The sequence below is a fragment of the Typopeltis vanoorti genome, chromosome 13 (genome assembly GCF_054136105.1).
Source record: "Typopeltis vanoorti isolate ZY-2024b chromosome 13, IOZ_Tvanoo_1.0, whole genome shotgun sequence".
In the NCBI taxonomy this organism is placed as follows: domain Eukaryota; kingdom Metazoa; phylum Arthropoda; class Arachnida; order Uropygi; family Thelyphonidae; genus Typopeltis; species Typopeltis vanoorti.
In genome coordinates this window covers 81,053,235-81,073,480 of record NC_143561.1, presented here as the reverse complement: position 1 = coordinate 81,073,480, position 20,246 = coordinate 81,053,235, and the positions used below count along the sequence as shown (strand labels likewise).

Genomic DNA, 20,246 nt, shown 5'->3' with positions numbered 1-20,246 from the left:
TTTTTGCATCCTGTTCTAGTTCAAGTTCAGCAAGTTAACAAAATTTTCACATCTAACAGTGCCGATAAGATGAGATTATTTGAAGACCTTTCTCATTTGATTCGCTCTATTGCTAATATGTTAGTGCTACCATCATCCACAGTCGACCCTCTAGAGTAGAGATTGATGACTATTTGGATCCCAGTCCAAATCTTGGTTACAGATTTCAAAGAAAAATTTCAGAGTTGATGATACAAAAGAAAATAATACAAAATGATGAGCCAAATCTTAGAAGTAGAGCAAGACAGTTTCTTCTTGGTCTCTTCAAACAGCTTAAGCAAAGATTGCCTGAAAACTTGAATATTTTATGAATGATGACTTCTTTTTCTGTTGACAATATCCTAAAACATATAAAAGAACCTGCTACTCCCATCTTAGAAATAATGCTGAAAACAGAAAAATATGTTGCTGCTGAATACCAATACAATACTATCCACTTAAATAAATGGACAAATTTAGAAAACACTGAGCTATTCTGGGCTGAAGCATGAGAATATAAAGATGCATCTGGAATTAATCCATTTAAAGAAATTGCTCAGTGTGCAATAAATTTATTAATACTGCCAAATTCTAATGCAGAAATTGAACGAATTTTTAGTTCCATGAATGTAGTTAAAACTAAATTAAGAAACAAGATGGAATTGCCAATGCTGACAACTTTGTAAGTCAAGCATGGCCTCAGGCATAACAACTGTACAGATTGTACAGTTGTTATGCCTGAGGCCATACTTGCTGTACAAAGCAAGTATGCCTGCAAGTTGTACAGACTATCATTTACCAGCATCTACACTGAGTATTATTGGAACGATGGCCACATATAACAAAGCAGAAAATTTAAGTGAAAACGTGGGTGAATTAAGAGCAGAAAACCACATGGAAGATTTATTTAGCCACTTATATGCAAGTATCACTTCAACTTGAATACAGTAAGTGACTTAAAAGTATCAGCTACTACTTTAAAAATTTTAGCTTCAAATTTTTATTTTTAACTTTTTTTTTTTTTTTTTTTTTTTTTTTAAGATTTAGCTGTTTTTAGTAATTTTCATTTGGCACACCATAAGGAACTACACATTTCCTGCTACTTAATAGGAACAATCATCATCATCGAATTCTTGACATGTACCCTTAAGGGTTGTTATGATACTACTACATGAAAAACTTATATCGTTACTAACTTCCTATTAACAATTTTCCTCCAAATCAATCATTTATTTGTCAAGACTCCAACATTATCAGTTTTATCAGTTTAAGTGACCATACCATCTGAGATTAAACTTTGCTAACACATTCCAAGATGCTAAAATGTTCTTTTGTAATATCTTTGTTTTTAATACGATATTGTCATTGATGCCATCTGTTCAGACCCCTAATCTTTCTCAGGACTCTTATATCAGTGGGCTCCAGTCAAGTGTTTTATTTCTAACCTAGCTCTCAGATCCATAAGTTAAAATAGGTTTGAACACTGTCTTGTATACAGCTAATTTAGTGTTTTGACTAATTTCTCTCTTATTCCACATAAATTTATTCAGTTGGCTTCCTCATACCAGCTTTGTTGATTCTGTTGTCTATTTCCATATTTAACTTACTATCTTCACTAAAAATTGTATATAAGTAGCTGAAATGTTTTACTTGTTCTATAGGTTCTCCATTCATGATGCAGTTGATATTTTCACTGCTTCTACCTATTTTCATCGTCTTTGTATTGTTATTGGTGATTATCACATTAAATAGTTACTCAATTTAGTCAGAGAATCTTGCAGACTTGTACTGGATTTATTCAGAAGAATAGCATCATCTGCATAAAGTAAAGCGCTAAGATTAACATCTTCAATATAATAAATTTAGTTTAATCCTTTATCCAAGTGTGAGCAAACAAAGTTTGCGCCTGAAAGTATCTTCAGGACTGGGGTAAGGTGGTACAACACCAGGGCAACTCGTTGCAAAGGTGGAGCAAGCTACCAACACTCCTGTCTCAGTATCTCCTATAATGCAAAACACATCTCCTCGCGGATATGTCTAATGTTATGCATTAAGGGAAGGGCCACTACCCAGACCAGTTTCGACCTTTACTGAGGTCTCTTCAGTGGGAGCCAGGCCCAAGTTGAGATACCAGGCAGAAGCATTAGCAGGTCATCTCTACCTATAGGAGTTTCCAAATGGTGTGCCACCCTTTTTTAATAATTTATTCTGGATTTAGAGAAAGATGTTGAAAGTTTATTTTTCACTTGGTTAAAGTATAATATTATACTCTAACCAAGTGAAAAATAAACTTTTAACATCTTCAATGTTGATATCAGGTTTAATACTGCTTTTCTTCATAATGTGATCCATATAGATAATGAATAACAGAGTGGATAATCTACATCTTTCTCTGACAACAGATTTAACATCAAACCATCTTCTTGCACTTCCTTCAATTCTAACTGCTGACTTACAACTCAAATAAAGACTAAATATTGCTTGATGTAATGTCCCATTAACATCATATAACTGTAGCATTTTGAATAGCTTCTCTCGTGACACCTTGTCATATGACTTTTCCAGATCTACAAAACCTAAATACAGATCTCTGTTACATTCCCATACTTTCTCAACTATTTGTCGCAAAGTGTCTGATACTAACAGTTTTTATTTGGCCTGAATCCAGCTTGTTCTTCACCAAGCTCCCCTTCCCCAATCCTTCACAACTGTTTCTCAAGCATACTTCCATAAATTTTACAAGGAACTCTCAGTAGGGAAATACCTCTGTAATTTTCACATTCAGTTTTATTACCCTTTTTATATATCAGTACTATGCAAGCTCCACTCGAATCATCTGGAATTTGTCCCTCTATCCAGGCCTTCTGAACTATGCAGAAGGCCTGGATAGAGGGACATTTCTGGTCATACTTAGCATATCTGGTCAAATATCATCTCCTGCTGCCTTTCCACATTTCAGGTTTTTAATGGCTTTTTATACATCAAGCATGGATATGTATTCTTGATTGCATGCCTATTGAGTGTTTTTTTTTTACCACTGTGCTGTCACTGATTGTTTCATTTAGCAATTTTTCAAAGTAATTACTCCATACAGCAAGAATAGTTTTTTCTCCAATTTTCATATCACCTTTCTTCTTCTTCTTCTTCTTTGGTGCATCAATCCGAAGATTGGTAATTATAGCAGCACATCACAACATCCTGTCTTGTGACCTCCTCTTTATCTCTTCATAACTCTTAGTGCCAGTTAGCATCATTATGTTATTTATATATGAAATTCTTGGTCTGCCTCGTGGCCTCTTTCCTTCTACAGTCCCCTCCTTCATGTTGGAACATTGTGTTAATAATAAGCAGTCTATGTCCTGAGCAGAAATCCAACAGGTATTTGACATTATTAGCTTTGCTCTTTTCTCCAAATTTTCCCAAAATATATTTCTGTATGTCTGACAAATCATTTCCTACCCTATTTAGATAAAGACCAACTTCTCCTTTTTCATTGTGTCAGTTGCTTTCTCTAAAGCACAAAAAAATTCCTCCACTTCTGCCTTAGTAGAACCTTCTGTGGGAACACAGGCACAAATAAGTCTAATTGTCCAGTTCCCCATTCTGATATTTGCTCACATCACTCTACTTGATATTGCCTGCCATTCAAGAAGTTTAGCCTCATATTTAGTGTTGAATATAGCTACTCCTTGTTTTTTCTGATTGTTATTGCCTGAATATAACTTATTGTATTTATTGCTTAGAAAGATCTCACCAGTTTTTGTCTTTTTTGTTTCAGTCACCCCTATTATGTCGTTCTGGTACTTATCCAATTCTTCTGCTAGTTCCATTTCTTTGCCATTCAAGCTTCCAAAGCTGACAGTACTGATCTTGAACTTTGGTGATGTTGAGTTGGGATGTGTTTCAGGATTTGTTCCAGTTGCTGACTTTCGCTGTTCATGCTGGTTCTCTGGTGAAAACAACAGGGCACCTTGTTTAACTGGGTGACGCCCTAGCCAGCATGAAATTCTGTCATGCAGTTGCATCATTTTTAATTGTGGTTTAGGCCAATAAGAATATAATTTGGTCAGCTAAATCCCAAATTGCCAGCCCATCCTTGTTTATTCGGTATCCAGGTAGATATACCTAACAGGGTGCACCATGAGAAGGTGAAGATTTGACATTAGGTCAGAAGCCCTGGTTGGTTCTCTACATTCCTTTAAAGGCTATGTGGAATGTCTCCTCTCAGTTATGCAGCTTTGACCCTTAACTGCTTCATTAAACTAATTTTGTTCTCAGAAATCTTTATTAAAGATAAAAACTAATGGTCATCTAACTGTAATTAGGTAATATGAAAAAAAAAAATGATGCTGGTATTTCTGTTTCTAAACCAATATGTTCCTTCCCCACCCCCTTAAAAGAAATATTTCAAAATGCAAGTTTGTTATTACAACCTCCAACCTTTCTTTTCAAAAACTTGCTTGCATGTGACACTGAAGTATTATAAGTTTTGAATTTTGTGTGTGTGTGTGTGTGTGTGTGTGTGTGTACACTACAGTAACATCAACTGTGATGTGTGTGTGTGTGTGTGTGTATATACACACACATCAGCTATATATATAAATATAAAGACAAGCAATAAAACATGATGCGATTGTTATTGTCAAAAGCCTCACTTACTGTATACCTAGAGTACATATAGGTATGAAGACTTAGCGATTTCAGAGCATTTGAACATTTTTCATTAAAAACAAATTTTTAGCAATTCAGTACAATTTTATGAATTGTTAACCTAGTATCACACCTTACAGGGGAAGGAGGTAGGCACTACAGCAAACTCCTAAGAATAAGTAGTTTGTTATAGTGAATTAGGGGAAATAAGACTGATCACTATAACAAACCATGTGCTATAACAAACTACTTCTTTATTCCTTGGGAGTTTGCTGTAGTACCTACTGTATTTAAGCCATATGCTTTTGTTTGAAACATTCATTCACTCCATTCCAGTGAAACAAAAAAATATGGTGGGAAACAGAATAAAGAAAATAGCTATTGAAAACAGATAATAAAGGAAGATATTGTAAAAGAAGACAAAGGAAATCACAGAAACAAAGGATATGGTGGAAACAGAATAAAGAAAATAGTTACTGAAAACAGATAACAAAAGAAAAAATTGTAAAAGGAGACAAAGGAAATCACAGAAACAAAGGAAATGACAAGATATCATACACTGATGACAGAACACAAATGAATGGCAGGAATGACAAATTCAGAACACAACATAACATGAAAAAGTACAAATGCAAATAATAATGGGAGACATGTAAAAAAAAAACTAAAAGAGTATTAATAAATGAAACAGAAATTTAAATTATATATATATTTTAATTAGTATAAAGGTTTCCCTGATATTAAGGGCATCTTCAGTTATGACTTTCAAATTAAATAAGAACAGAAATCAGTATATATTGAACAATGATGCATGTGAATTGCACGTACATAATGTAAAGCTTCATGGTCTAATTATATTAAAGTCATAGTAAAGATAACTTTAACATAAAATAAATAAATAATATGGACAGACACACAGACAATTAAATTTAAGTTAATTCTGGAATTTGTGAAGAACTACTTCCAGTAAGAAGAATAATTTTATTTCATAATTTTTATTTAGATTCAGTTGACGTAGCAAGGTCTCACAACTCTCTTCGAATAAACATTCCAAGAGATTATTACTTTATGGAGAATCATGATTTTCTTCCAAAGTACAGTGTCTGGTGGTGATAGCATGCTCCAAGTCTTGATTGCTCTAGCTTGTGGAATGTAACATAGTCCAAATGTTCCCAGACCAGTTTTGACCTTTCTGAAGTGTCATCAGTGGGATAGCCAGACCCAGAGATGATACCAAGGTTGAAGTAATGCAGAAGTCATATTTTCATATGCAAGTAGCCAAAAGGTGTCATACTTTATTATTAAAATACTCTGGATTAGAGAATGTTGTTGGAAGATTGTTCACTTGGTTATACTATAAATTAAAGATAACAAGGAATTATATACTTGGTTTAATCCCAGGTCTGGTTCCCACTGATAACACCTAAATAAAGGTCAAAACTGGTCCGGTTAGTGACCCTTCCCATAATGCAGAGCATTATACATGTCCACAAAGAGATATGCTTTGCATTATGGGATACTAAGGCAAGTGATATAAAGTCATTAGCTTCTTTATACGAGTTGTCCCAGTTCTGAAAATAGTTCAGGTACAAACTTGTTTGCTTACATTTGGATAAAGGATTAAACTAAGTATATAATTTCTTGGTATCTTTAATTTATAGTATAAACAAGTGGAAAAACTTCCAACAAATTTCTCTAATCCAGAGTATTTTAATAATAAGGTGTGACACCTTTTGGCTACTCATATGTGAAAATATGACTTCTGAATTACGTCAACCTTAGTATCACCTCTGGGTCTGGCTCCCAATGATGAGACCGCAATAAAGGTCGAAACCGGTCTGGGTAGTGACCCTTCCCATAATGCATAGCAGTGGCAGCCCATACATAAGCACTGTGACACTGCAGCACCCTGAAGGAAAAAATGAAAAAATTAAAATTTGTTTGTGTTTATAAATAATAACAATGCTTACAACATGTTAAAGGTTACAGCTGATGTTTTGACATTGATTGAATAGTTAATAATTGAAATTGTTTGATTAATGCTTTAAATTACAAAACAAATGCACTGCGATCTAACGCCGATAGTTTGCGCTTGTCATTGTACGGTTACGTTATTCCCAACCGTAACTGCTCAAACAGCAGTGTATTTTTAGTATGTTCACGTGCCTTATAAATGATATAGTGAGATATGAAACGGTTATTATTGGTGCGTGTCTGTGGTGAACAATTTTTTCTAAATCTTATTTTATTTTCTTAAAATAACATATAATTATTTACTTATTATAGATACAAGGCTGATTTATGATGAGTGTCACTGTTAAAAATATGAAAAGAATGATATTTTTTTAATTATCGTTACACGAAACAAATGCACTGCGATCTAATGCCGATATTCGTTTGTACATTTTACGTCATTAGATACACTGCTGCTTGGGCAGCAGTGTATCTTATGCCTGTGTGCGTTATTTCTGTGAGATATGAAACGTTTATTATTGGCGCGTGTTCGTGGTGAACTTTTTTTTGTAAATCATAGTTTATTTTGGTAAAATAACATAATTATTTATTTATTATAGATACAAGGCTGAATTATGACGAGTGTCACTGTTGAAAATATGAAAAGAATTATATTTTTTCAATTATTGTTACACGAAACAAATGCACTGCGATTTAACGCCGATATTCGTTTGCACTTCTCATTGCAATTGATACGAAACTTTTATTACTGGTGTTTGTTCGTGGTGAGGATGAAATATTTTTAATAAAGCAATTTTTAATATGTAAATTTATTTATTGATAAATTCATTACTGATTAGGGAAAAAAAAACGATTTTTTTGTATATACAGCAAAAAAAAAAAAAAAAAAAAATCATGCCGGCTAGGGCGTCGCCCAGTTAAATAAGGTCCCCATTGTTTTCGCCAGGGAACCAGGACGAACAGCGAAAAGTCAGCTACTGGAACAAATCTGAAAACCCACTCCAACTCAACATCACCAGAGTTAAAGATCGATACTATCAACATAAGAAGCCTGAACGGCAAAGAGATGGAGCTAGCTGAGGAATTAGATACGTACCAGATCTACATAATAGGGGTGACTGAAACAAAAAAAAAGACAAAAATTGGTGAGATCTTTCTGAGCAATAAAAACAAAATGTTAGATTCAGGAAATGACAATCAAGGAAAAGAAGGAGTAGACATAGTATTCAACACAAAATACGAGGCTCATCTTCTTGAATGGCAGACAGTCAAGTAGAGTGATGTGGACAAATATCAGAATGGGAAATTGGACTATGAGACTTATCTGTGCCTATGTCCCACAGAAGGTTCTAATAAGGTAGAAGGAGAGGAATTTTTTGATGCTTTAGAGAAAGCAACTGACACAATGAAAAAGGAAAAGTTGGTCCTTGTTGGAGATCTAAATAGCAGAGTAAGAAATGATTGTCAGACATACAAAAATATTTGGGAAAAATTTGAAGAAAAGAGCAAAGCTAATAATAATGGCAAATACCTGTTGGATTTCTGCTCAGGATATGGACTGGTTATTACTAACACCATGTTCAAACATAAATATGTGCACAAATTCACATGGAGAGAAGAGGCAAAGAATAAGAAAAGTCTCACTGACTATGTTATTGTTGATAATGATGTTTTCTCTCTGGTTCAGGACACCAGAGTATACAGAGGATTGGAAATTGGAAGCGATCACTATTTAGTCTTGAGCAGGATAAAATTGAATTTCTTATTGAAAAGAACAACACGTAAGAAAGTTTTAAAGCGAATAAAAGTTGAGCAGCTCTCAGATGTGAACTGTAGACTAAAATACACAAAGATTATTGAAGAAAAAAATTAAAGATTTTGAGAATAGGAAACAAACCTTGGAGATTCAGTGGAAAGCTTTGAAGAAAACCCTGATTGATTAGCCACAGAGGCATGTTGGTGAGGTTGTCTGCAAGGACAGAAAAATCAGAACTCCGTGGTGGACACTGGAAGTTAAAGAGGCAGTGAAGGAAAAGAAGAAAGCATATCAAAAGTTGCTGGCAAATAAGTCAGCTTGTGCTCTTAGAGAATACAGAGATGGAGAGAAGAGGCTAGGAATAAGAAAAGTCTCATTGACTATGTTATTGTTGATAGTGATGTTTTCTCCCTGGTGCAGGACACCAGAGTGTACAGAGGATTTGAAATTGAAAGTGATCACTATTTAGTCTTGAGCAGGATAAAATTGAATTTCATATTGAAAAGAATAATACGTAAGAAAGTTTTAAAGCGAATAAAAGTTGAGCAGCTCTCAGATGTAAACTGTAGACTAAAATACACAAACATTATTGAAGAAAAAATGAAAGAGTTTGAGAACAGGAATCAAACCTTGGAGAATCAGTGGCAAACTCTGAAGAAAACATTGATTGATTCTGCCAGAGAGGCATGTGGTGAGGTTGTCCGCAAGGATAAAAAAATCAGAACTCCCTGGTGGGCTCAGCAAGTTAAAGAGGCAGTGAAGGAAAAGAAGAAAGCATATCAAAAGTTCCTGTCAAATAAATCAGCTTGTGCTCTTAGAGAATATAGAGACAAATGCAAGAATGCTAAACACTGTGAAAAACTAGCTAAACAAAAGTCATGGGAGGACTTTGGCAAGAATATAGAAAATAAATATCAAGAAGGTGGCAAAATATTCTGGAGGTTGTTGAAGAAACTTAGGAATGGAGGAAAGAGTGCTGTAAAAGGAATTAGAGATGATAAAGGTGACATGAAAACTGGAGAAAAAGATATCCTTGAAGTATGGAGTAATTACTTTGAAAAACTGTTAAATGAAACAAGTAGTGATGACAGCACAGTGGTAAAAAACACTGACCAGGCATGCAGGCAGGAATACATATCCATACTTGAAGTAGAAAAAGCCATCAAAGGCTTGAAATGTGGAAAAGCAGCTGGAGTAGATGATATTCGACCAGAAATGCTGAAGTATGGTGGTATAAGAGTCTTACAGCGGCTGCACTGCATAGTTCAGAAAGCCTGGAGAGAGGGACGAATTCCCGATGATTGGAGTAGAGCTCTCATAGTACCCATATATAAAAAGGGAAATAAAACTGAATGTGAGAATTACAGTGGTATATCCCTACTGAGTGTTCCTGGCAAAATCTATGCAAGTATACTTGAGAAACGGTTGAGAAGAATTGTGGAAGAAAAGCTTGGTGAAGAATAAGCTGGATTCAGGCTAAACAGAGGCTGTCAGGATCAGATCTTCACTTTACGACAAATAGTCGAGAAAGCATGGGAATATAACAAAGATCTGTATTGAAGTTTTGTCGATTTGGAAAAGGCATATGATAAGGTGCCAAGGGAGAAGCTATTCAATACGCTGCAGTTATATGGTGTCAATGGGGCATTATATCAAGCAATACTTAGTCTTTATTTGAGTTGTAAGTCAGCAGTTAGAATTGAAGGAAGTACAGGAAGATAGTTTAATGTTAAATCTGGTGTGAGACAAGGATGTACATTATCCCCTCTGTTATTCATTATCTATATGGATCACATTATGAAGGAAAGTGATATTAAACATGATATCAAAATTGGAGATGTTAATGTCAGCTCTTTGCTTTATGCGGATGATGTTATACTTCTAAATAAATCCACAACAAGTCTGCAAGATTCTCTGACTAAATTGAATAGCTGTTGTAATAGATATGGTATGAAGGTCAGCAATAAAAAGACAAAGACAATGAAAATAGGCAGAATCATTGAAAATGTCAACTGTTTTGCGAATGGAGAACCTGTGGAACAAGTAAAACATTTCAGCTACTTAGGCACGATTTTTACTGAAGATGGTAAATTAAATATAGAAATAGACAACAGAATCAGCAAGGCTGGTATGGTGGGAAGTCAATTGAATAAATTCATATGGAATAAGAGAGAAATTAGTCGGAACACTAAATTAGCTGTATACAAGACAGTGTTCAAACCAGTTTTAACTTATGGATCTGAGAGCTGGGTCAGAAGTAAAACACTTGACCAAAGACTAGAGACCACAAATATGAGAGTCCTGAGAAAGATTATAGGTGTGAACAGATGGCATCAATGGCAATATCATATTAAAAACGAGGATATTAGGAAAGAACTTGACATTGTCTGCATCCAGGAATGTGTTAGCAGAGCTAATCTCAGAAGGTATGGTCACCTAAACAGAATGGGCGAGGAAAGATTAGCAAAACAAGTGTTCTCTGCCAGGTTGGCAGCAAAACGACCCAGAGGAAGACCAAGATATAGGTGGATTGATACGGTACAAAGTGCCTTAGACGATAGAAATATAAGATCTGATAATGTTGAAGTCTTGACAAGTAACAGACTGATTTGGAGAAAAATTGTAGATAGGAAGTTAGTAATGATATAATTTTTTCATGTCGTACTATCATATCCTGTACGCCCCGTGTGGGTACATGGCAGGAATTTGATGATGTAAGAAAGTAAAATACTGTGTAAAACTAGCTAAACAAAAGTCATGGGAGGATTTTGGCAAGAACATAGAAAATTAATATCAAGAAGGTGGTAAGATATTCTGGTGGTTGTTAAAGAAGCTAAGAAATGGAGGAAAGAGTGCTGTAAAAGGAGTTAGAGATGATGAAGGTGACATGAAAACAGGAGAAAAAGATATCCTTGAAGCAGAAAAAGCCATCGAAGGCTTGAAATGTGGAAAGGCAGCACGAGTAGATGATATTCAACCAGAAATGCTGAAGTATGGTGGTATAAAAGTCTTACAGTGGCTGCACTGCATAGTTCAGAAAGCTTGGACAGAGGGACGAATTCCTGACGATTGGAGTAGAGCTCTAATAGTACAAATATAAAAAGGGAAATAAAACTGAATGTGAAAATTACAGAGGTATTTCCCTAATGAGTGTTCCTGGCAAGGTCTTGCAAGTATACTTGAGAAACGGTTGAGAAGAATTGTGGAAGGAAAGCTTGGTGAAGAACAAGCTGGATTCATGTGTAAAGGCTTGAGTGCTCTTAGGACATCATGTTGGAGGCTTAATGGATTTTTTACAACACTTAAAAAAAATTAAAATAGAATTTAATACTTCCTATATTTCGTCCTAGTCAGTAGGACATCTACGGTGATTACAAAAACAATTAATGTAACATGCACACAAATATCATACAATACTAAGCCAACCACGTGGGTGACACTAAAGTCCTATCTAGGTATAGCACCCTCTAAGGGCGGTAGTAGGTGGCCTGGAATGTAAGGTGGGACCTCTGGTGATGAGTGTTTCCCAAATCTTCAGAAGCTTAATGCAACCGTATTTATTAAGATTTGGTTGGTTTCTGAGAGCTGCTGCTGCTTCTAAGAAAAGTCTCTCTTTCTTGAATTTGTTGTGGTTGAGCATGGTGGTTTTCTTCCATGATACCCTGTGGGTGGTGTCCAAAGCATGGTCAGCCAAGCCTGAATGTCCATAGTTGTGTTTACAGATGTAAGACTTGTGTTCCTTCAGGCGGATGGATGCTGATCTGCCTGCCTGTCTAAAGTACGCCAGCTTACAGGAACAGGGTACTTTGTAAACTCCAGGCAGAGAGAGAGGAGGGAGCTGATCTTTCGTAGAACAGATAAGGGTAGCAAGTTTGCAGTGGGCATGTTACATTAATTGTTTTTGTAATCCTCGTAGATGTCCTAGTGACTAGGACGAAATATAGGAAGTATTAAATTCTATTTTAATTCTTTTTGAGTGTTGTAAAAAATCCATTAAGCCTCCAACATGAAGCTGGATTCAGGCCAAATAGAGGCTGTCAGGATCAGATCTTCACTTTACTACAAATAGTTGAGAAAGCATGGGAATATAACAAATATCTGTATTTAAGTTTTGTCGATCTGGAAAAGGCATATGACAAGGTGCCAAGAGAGAAGCTATTCAATACGCTACAGTTATATGGTGTCAATGAGACATTATATCAAGCAATAATTAATCTTTATTTGAGTTGTAAGTCAGCAGTTAGGACTGAAGGAGGTTCAGGAAGATGGTTTAATGTTAAATCTGGTGTGAGACAAGGATGTACATTATCCCCTCTGTTATTCATTATCTATATGGATCACATTGTGACGGAAAGTGGTATTAAACATGATATCAAAATTGGAGATGTTAATGTCAGCACTTTGCTTTATGGAGATGATGTTATACTTCTAAATAAATCCTCTACAGGTCTGCAAGATTCTCTAACTAAATTGAATAACTGTTGTAATAGATATGGTATGAAGGTCAGCATTAAAAAGACAAAGACAATGAAAATAGGTAGAATCGTTGAAAATGTCAACTGTGTTGTGAACAGAGAACCTGTGGAAGTAAAACATTTCATCTACTTAGGCACGATTTTTACTGAAGATGGTAAATTAAATATGGAAATAGACAACAGAATCAACAAAGCTGGTATGGTAGGAAGTCAATTGAATAAATTTATATGGAATAAGAGAGAAATTAGTCAGAACACTAAATTAGCTGTATACAAGACAGTTTTAACTTATGGATCTGAGAGCTGGGTCAGAAGTAAAACACTTGACCAAAGACTAGAGACCACAGATATGAGAGTCTTGAGAAAGATTAGAGGCGTGAACAGATGGCATCAATGGCAATATCATATTAAAAACGAGGATATTAGAAAAGAACTTGACATTGTTAGCATCCAGGAATGCGTTTGCAGAGCTAATCTCAGGTGGTATGGTCACTTAAACAGAATGGGTGAGGAAAGATTAGTAAAACAAGTGTTCTCTGACAGGTTGGCAGGAAAAGAACCCAGAGGAAGATCAGGATATAGATGGATTGATACGGTAAAAAGTGCCTTAGAAGACAGAAATATAAGACCTGATAATATTGGAGTCTTGACAGGTAACAGACTGATTTGGAGAAAAATTGTAGATAGGAAGTTAGTAATGATATAAATTTTTCATGTAGTACTATCATATCCTCTACACCCCATCAGTGTACATGTCAGGATATTGATGATGTATATGCAGCACCCCCACTTAAAATTTTCACCGGCCGCCACCGATGCATAGCATTATACATACCGGTAAGGTTATATGCTTTGCTTTATGGGATACTAAGGCAAGTGATGTGAAGTCATTAGCTTCTTTATACAAGTTGCCCCAGTCCAGAAAATAGTTCAGGTACCAACTTCTTTGCTTACACTTGGATAAAGGATTAAACCAAGTATATATAATTTCTTGGTATCTTTAATTTGTGTAGTCACGTAACATTAATTGATAAACCTGAATGCAAAATATAAATCAATTATTTAACAGTTGTGAAGTTATCAAAAACATCTAGTATGTGTAATTAATCGTTAACAGGCTTTTGTTGTGTAAAACGTTTATGTACCATTACGCCCGATGATGTAAGTCTTATGACACACTACACTTGTTGGGTTTTAATTACTTATTTTTAATAAACTCCTTATATTACAATGTGATCTCAATACCAAAAACTTCCTACAGAACTTCTTAACCACAGAAACCTTTATCAGACTATTTCTATTGAGGATATGGACTAGTAATTACTAACACCATGTTTCAACATAAAGATGTGCAGAAATTCACAAGGAGAGAAGATATCAGAAAAGTCTCATTGACTGTGTTATTGCTGATAGTGATGTCTTCATGCTAATTCAGAATTTTAAAAAAGAATTAGTGGCGAGCAGCTTTTACAGGTGAACAGTCGATAACCATACAAACATTATTGAAGAAAAAAGGAAATGGTCTGTTAGAAAAAAAAAAATCATACTTTGGAGTATCAGTGACAAACTCTGAAAAAAACATTAGCTAATTCTACTAGCTATGCATGCGTTGAAGTAATCTGCAAGAATAGAAAAATAAAAACACCATCAATAAAACCAAAATAAAACTGAATATAAGAATTACAAGAATTTCTCTACTGAGTGTTTCAGGTAAGATTTATCAAGCATACTAGAGAAAAGGCTAAGAAATACTGTGAAGCATTAAAACTGGAGAAGAACAAGCTGAATTCAGGCCACACAGAGGTTGTCAAGATCAATGTTTACTTTACAACAAATAGTTGAGAAATCATGGGAATATAACAAGGATCTGTAATTAAGTTTTGTAGAACTGGAATAGGCATATGAAAGGTGCCCAGAAAAAAACTTTTCAAAATGCTACAATTATATGGGGAAATGGAATGTTATAGGTATGCAGACTTAGCGATTTCAGAGCATTTTGAAACTTTTTATGAAATTGTACTGAATTGCTTCATATATAGAAATATATAGTCTATATAACTTGTAAGCCAGCAGTTAGAATTGAAGGAAATACAGAAAGATAGTTTAATATAAAATCAGATGTAGGAGAAGAATGCACACCATCCCCACTCTTATTCATTATCTATATGGACTGCATTATGAAAGAAAGTGGCATAAAATAAAGAACTAAGTTTGTTGTTATCTCTTAATGAGATAATAAACTTGGTTCTTTGCAGATATTGTACTCCTAAATAAATCCAGTGCGAGTCTCCAGGATTTGCCAACTAAACTGAAAACAGCTATAACAAAATGTGGATGAAAACCAGCAATACAAAGAAAGAGACTAAGAAAACAGGTAGAAATACAGCAAACTTTGCAATCTCAATGGAAAACCTATACAACAATTAAAATAGTCAGCTATTTAGGCACAGCTTTTAGTGAAGATGGCAGGTAAAATCTGGAAATAGACAACAGAATAAGCAAAACTGGTATGGTGGGCAGCCAGCTGAATAAATTTATATGGAATAAGAGAGAAATTAGCCAAAACACCAAACTAGCAGTATACAAGAGAGTGTTCTAACTAGTTTTGAGTTATGCGTCTGAGAGTTGGGTTAGAAATAAAGCACTTGATCAAAGACTACAGACCACAGATATGAGGGTTCTGTGGAAAAATGAGGGGCGTGAACGATGGCATCAATGGCAGAATCATGTTAAAAATGAAGATATTAGAAAGGAACTTGACATTATTAGCATTCAAGAATGTGTCAGCAGAGCTAATCTAAGGTGGTATGGCCACTTAAATAGAATGGTTAAAAAAAAAGGTTTGGTGCCAAGATGGCAGGAAAAAGACCCAGAGGATGATCAGGGCCTAGGTGGATGGATTCAGTCAGAAGTGCCTTAGAAGCATGGGATGTTAGATATGACAATATTGAAGTGCTCACAAGTAACAGATTGATTTGGAGGAAAATTGTTGATATGAGATTAATAATAACATAAACTTAATCATGTAGTGCTTGCATAGTAACCTCGCTGTAACATTCCTTGGGGGGAAATATCAGGAACTTTATGATGATGATAGATTTAAGTGGTATTTCTAGAGCCTTGGTATGGTCAATAAGTATTTTCTTTCTCTAGTGTCTTCTTTCCATGTAAGTTTGTGCATATCTTTATGTTGTGTTAGTGATTACTAGTCCATGTGCTTAACAGAAATCCAGCTAGCACTTTAGAGAATGCAGAAGCATCACAAAGCAATCACAAAGAAGGAAGAGAAAGATAATGAAAGAATGGAATTACTTAATATGCAGTAAAGAGCATGTTTTGTTTGGTTGGGTTCCTAAATAACAAGTAGACATCAGCCACCTCATGCAAGACTTTGGAGGTATGATTTGGATGACAGGGATTGTACATCACTATACAGCAGCAGGATAACTAGTAATCTAGAAAATGAGTATTACTAAAAGTACTAAGTCAATTATTAGCAAACAGTCTTATACCGATCACAAACTTCCAAAGTTCTAGAAAACATATAACATTCTAAAGGAAGTTCATTATAACAAACTATTTCATTTGCATACACAAGTTACTAGAGTTGACATCACTAGTGATATATACTTTCACAGAAATTCTACACATTTTTTACTCATGACTAGATTTTACTATATCTTAACTATATCAAAGACAAAATATAATACCAGAATAAATTCATTTTTCCTTTATTAAATTAATTTATTTTGCAAAACTAACATTGTGGTTGCAGTAGTATTGTATTAAAATTATGATTGTTTAGTTCTAATTAATGTCTAAATTTGCGTTAAGAACAGGTCAATACATTAAACTATAAATGCTTACATTTCTAGTTTAATTGTAGTGCAATTTGTAAGACATTTACAAAATGCTGTTGGGAAAAACTGGTAAGCCAAGTATTGAGGTTTATAGATGTTTTATCAAGAATTTAGTAACAAGGCTGTAATTCCAACATTATTAAAAAACTGGGTCTGGGTCGAAACTTGGAATATTCGTGTCTTTATAAAAATGTAAAAGTATACTGAACAGTTCATTAACAATTAAAAGTTGCACTATATAAGTCAGACAAATACTAGTAATAAAAGTTTAGATAGTTAAACTGTTAAAATATAATTCTTAGATATATCAAAGTATCAAGAAAAAATAAAGAAAGAAAAAAAATACACGCACTCACACACATGTATAACATTTGTTTACATTTTCTTTACCTAATAAAGTAAAGGCATTTCGTGTTTCTTGAAAGTTCTTTGCATCATCAACTCCTGGAATAATAGGTGAATCACCTTGGCTAGTATAGTGAAAATTATTTTGATCTCCTACAAGTACCATAAAAATAATACATTAAAAAAATACATATATACATACAATAATAATATAAAATCTTAATGCACAGAAAAATGTATGAATTATTTAAGGGTTGAAGCTAGATAACTCAAAGGAAACCTCCTTATAGTATAAAGGGATGAAGAGAATTAGGGCTTCTTATCCTACATCCAATCGTCATTGTCCCATGGCATGCTCCCACTGACAAATAGATGTCTAGTAATGTGATATATTCCATTACTAAATATCTATTTGGTTTCTGAATAAATGTAGATAGGCTGAAAAATCTGGAATTGCTGAGCAAACATACTATACTGACTGAAAATACAAACATAATGGTATAATAGAGATATCAAGCTGAGGCACTGTCCAGTAATAAATGAAAAGAAGAAATGAAAGCTTCCACTCCCCCAACTGCTTTTGTTAGGGAACTATGGAAAATTATGAAAAGTGAGCTACTGAGGAACATAAAAGAAATGAAGACAGAAACAACCAACATAAGAAGTATTAATGGGGAAGAAGGGAAGCAAACAGAGGAATTATAGAAATACTGAGTTGACATATTGATGCACGTCCAAATCAAAAAATTACAATAATCAAAAAAAAAATGTGTTGAATGATTTGCAATTCTAAATTACCATCATCTAAATCTACATACTTTGTAGATTATATAACCATGTAAACACATAAAATGTAATGCAAATTATAAGAAAATTGTTATTTGAAAACATTCACAAAATTAGCATAATTTTTAACATGGTTCAAAATGTTAAAATAATGTGAAAATAAATGCACAAAAAATTACAGTCAAAGGAAAGCAACATGAATATTTTGTTACATCTCCCTCAGCTTTTATGACTGTTCGTAAATGGTTGGACATATTTACTAATGGTTCACAGTCTTTTTTTTTTTTATCACAACATTACCATATAGTCAGTAGACTAGAAACAAGTTCATTTTGTTTTTTTGTACCAATATCTTGGGACAACTTTAACATGTTTCTTCATAATTCTCCACAAATTCCCAATGGGGTTTAAATCTGGTGAGTTTGTCGGCCAAGGAATTACATTGATTTGCCTTTCTTTGAGCCATCTAGTAGTAGTCTTGGAAGTGTAACATCCAAAGGCAATCCATTCCAATCATGCACCACCCTCTGAGAGAAAAATCCAGCCCTCACACCCTTCTTGGTGGTCTTCATTCTCAGCTTCCAAGGATGTCCTCTCGTCCTTTTCCCACCCTCCATAAACTGAAAACTTCCATCAATTGAAATCCTGTGTGACCCTTTCAGAAGTTTGTAAGTCTCAATCATATCACCCCTCTTTCTCCGGTTTGCTAGTGTCTGCAGTCTACAAATTCTCAATCTACCTTTATAATCAGTATTCCACAATCCTGATATCATTTTAAACACACTCCTTTGTACTCTCTCCAATGTATCAGAATCACAACGGAAACCAGGAGACCAGACCTGCGCATTTATTACATAAGAAACAGAATATGACATACTTGGGTATGTTTTTTGAAAGTAGGGATGACATTATTTATTATTTAGTACAAAATTTAAATGACTGAGTCAAAATAGTATGAGATTGGTGGGAAAGGGTGGAATGTTCAAGGTGAAGAACCAACAAGTAAAGAGAGCATAGAAATAGGCCGAAATGACACATGAATAAAACCAATAATGAAGATACTGAATAAAAAATTATGAATTTTAAAATATTAACTAAATATTATAGAACAAAAAAACTTGTAATATTACAGCAAGCCAACAACATGAATTATGGTGTGCTGATAGTTTTTAGGCTGAGAAAATTAACTACAAGCTTGCCATGTGATTCATGAAATAATTGATGTATTAAGTGGAGTTTGGTTGGTTCAATAATAAGCAATTTATTTCTTTTAACTGCCAAGAGGGCAAGATTATAATAGGGTCTTTTCATGTTTATTGTGGCCAACTCAATGGGGGGGGGGGTTTACTGTATTACATGTATTGATATTGCTGCAGTTTTGTTCATATTAGTAGTATGCTTTTGTATTTTTTCCTTTGTGATGATGTAAATAGTGTGGGACTGGAATATTACAATCTCAGTAATGTTCAATTATTGCAACTTTACAGAACGAATAGTGGTGGAATGTAGTAGGTATAGCATCTGAATGACAGTTAAATAGATAAATAACATTATGCCATAGTGATACTCTGGTCTAAGCTTGGTTTTATGTTTTAGTAAGTTTTGCAGTTTGTTACTGTTGATGAAGACAATTTTGAAATTAGAATATTTGAATATGTGTTTTATGGTTTTGTAGAGAGCATAGATATAAGGTAATTTTAATACTATATTAGACTTTGATGTGGTACAATATTGCGCTGAGAAGAAAGCACATGATTTTAGGCAAAGTGATTGTCATAATCTATAAGTTGTTGGGAATACTGTGAAGAATGGAAGATATTTCTGGCCTGCGATTTCTTAGTTTAAAGTAGTGATAAAGGATGAATATTTATAAGCATTAATGAATTGTGTTAATAACAGATCCTTGGATACAGTAAGGCTGATAGAAGAAATGCAAATAATTTTTAATTAACATTTTAAAATATATTACTTTTTTATTCATTATTGTTATTATTTGTTTTATTCGCATGTTTTATCAAAGACCCATATATACAGATGCACCTTGAAGACCTGAGCTTTGCAGATGATATAGTCCTCATTGACTCCAACATTACAGATGCCTAAAACCACTTCAATAGCCTCAGGAGAACTGCAGAAATATTTGGATTAAAAATAAACTCCCAAAAAACAAATATATTAAACCATCAGATAGATGGACACATCTATATAAATCAAAATCATCATCTTGAAGAAGTAGAGGACTTTGTATACCTTGTATCACACATCTCAGATTCCTTAACAGACATTAAAACAAGTAAACAGAAAGCATTGCACTTCCACGAAGTCTTAATAAAGTATGGAAGTCGAGCCTCATCTCAAAGGAGACAAAGATTCATCTTTACA

General features: G+C 34.3%; 1 protein-coding gene across 3 annotated transcripts in view; it reads right to left on the bottom strand.

The window, feature by feature from the left end:
• Window positions 1-20,246, bottom strand: part of didum (dilute class unconventional myosin) — a 696,374-nt gene that overhangs the window by 551,109 nt on the left and 125,019 nt on the right. For 2 of the 3 annotated variants that reach the window (XM_090402302.1, XM_090402303.1), the window contains exon 8: window positions 17,124-17,231. In XM_090402302.1, the coding sequence (XP_090258428.1) occupies window positions 17,124-17,231 (108 nt within the window). Of the gene's footprint in view, window positions 1-17,112; window positions 17,232-20,246 lie in introns of those variants that run through there. The other variant, XM_090402304.1, reaches the window with a different exon arrangement.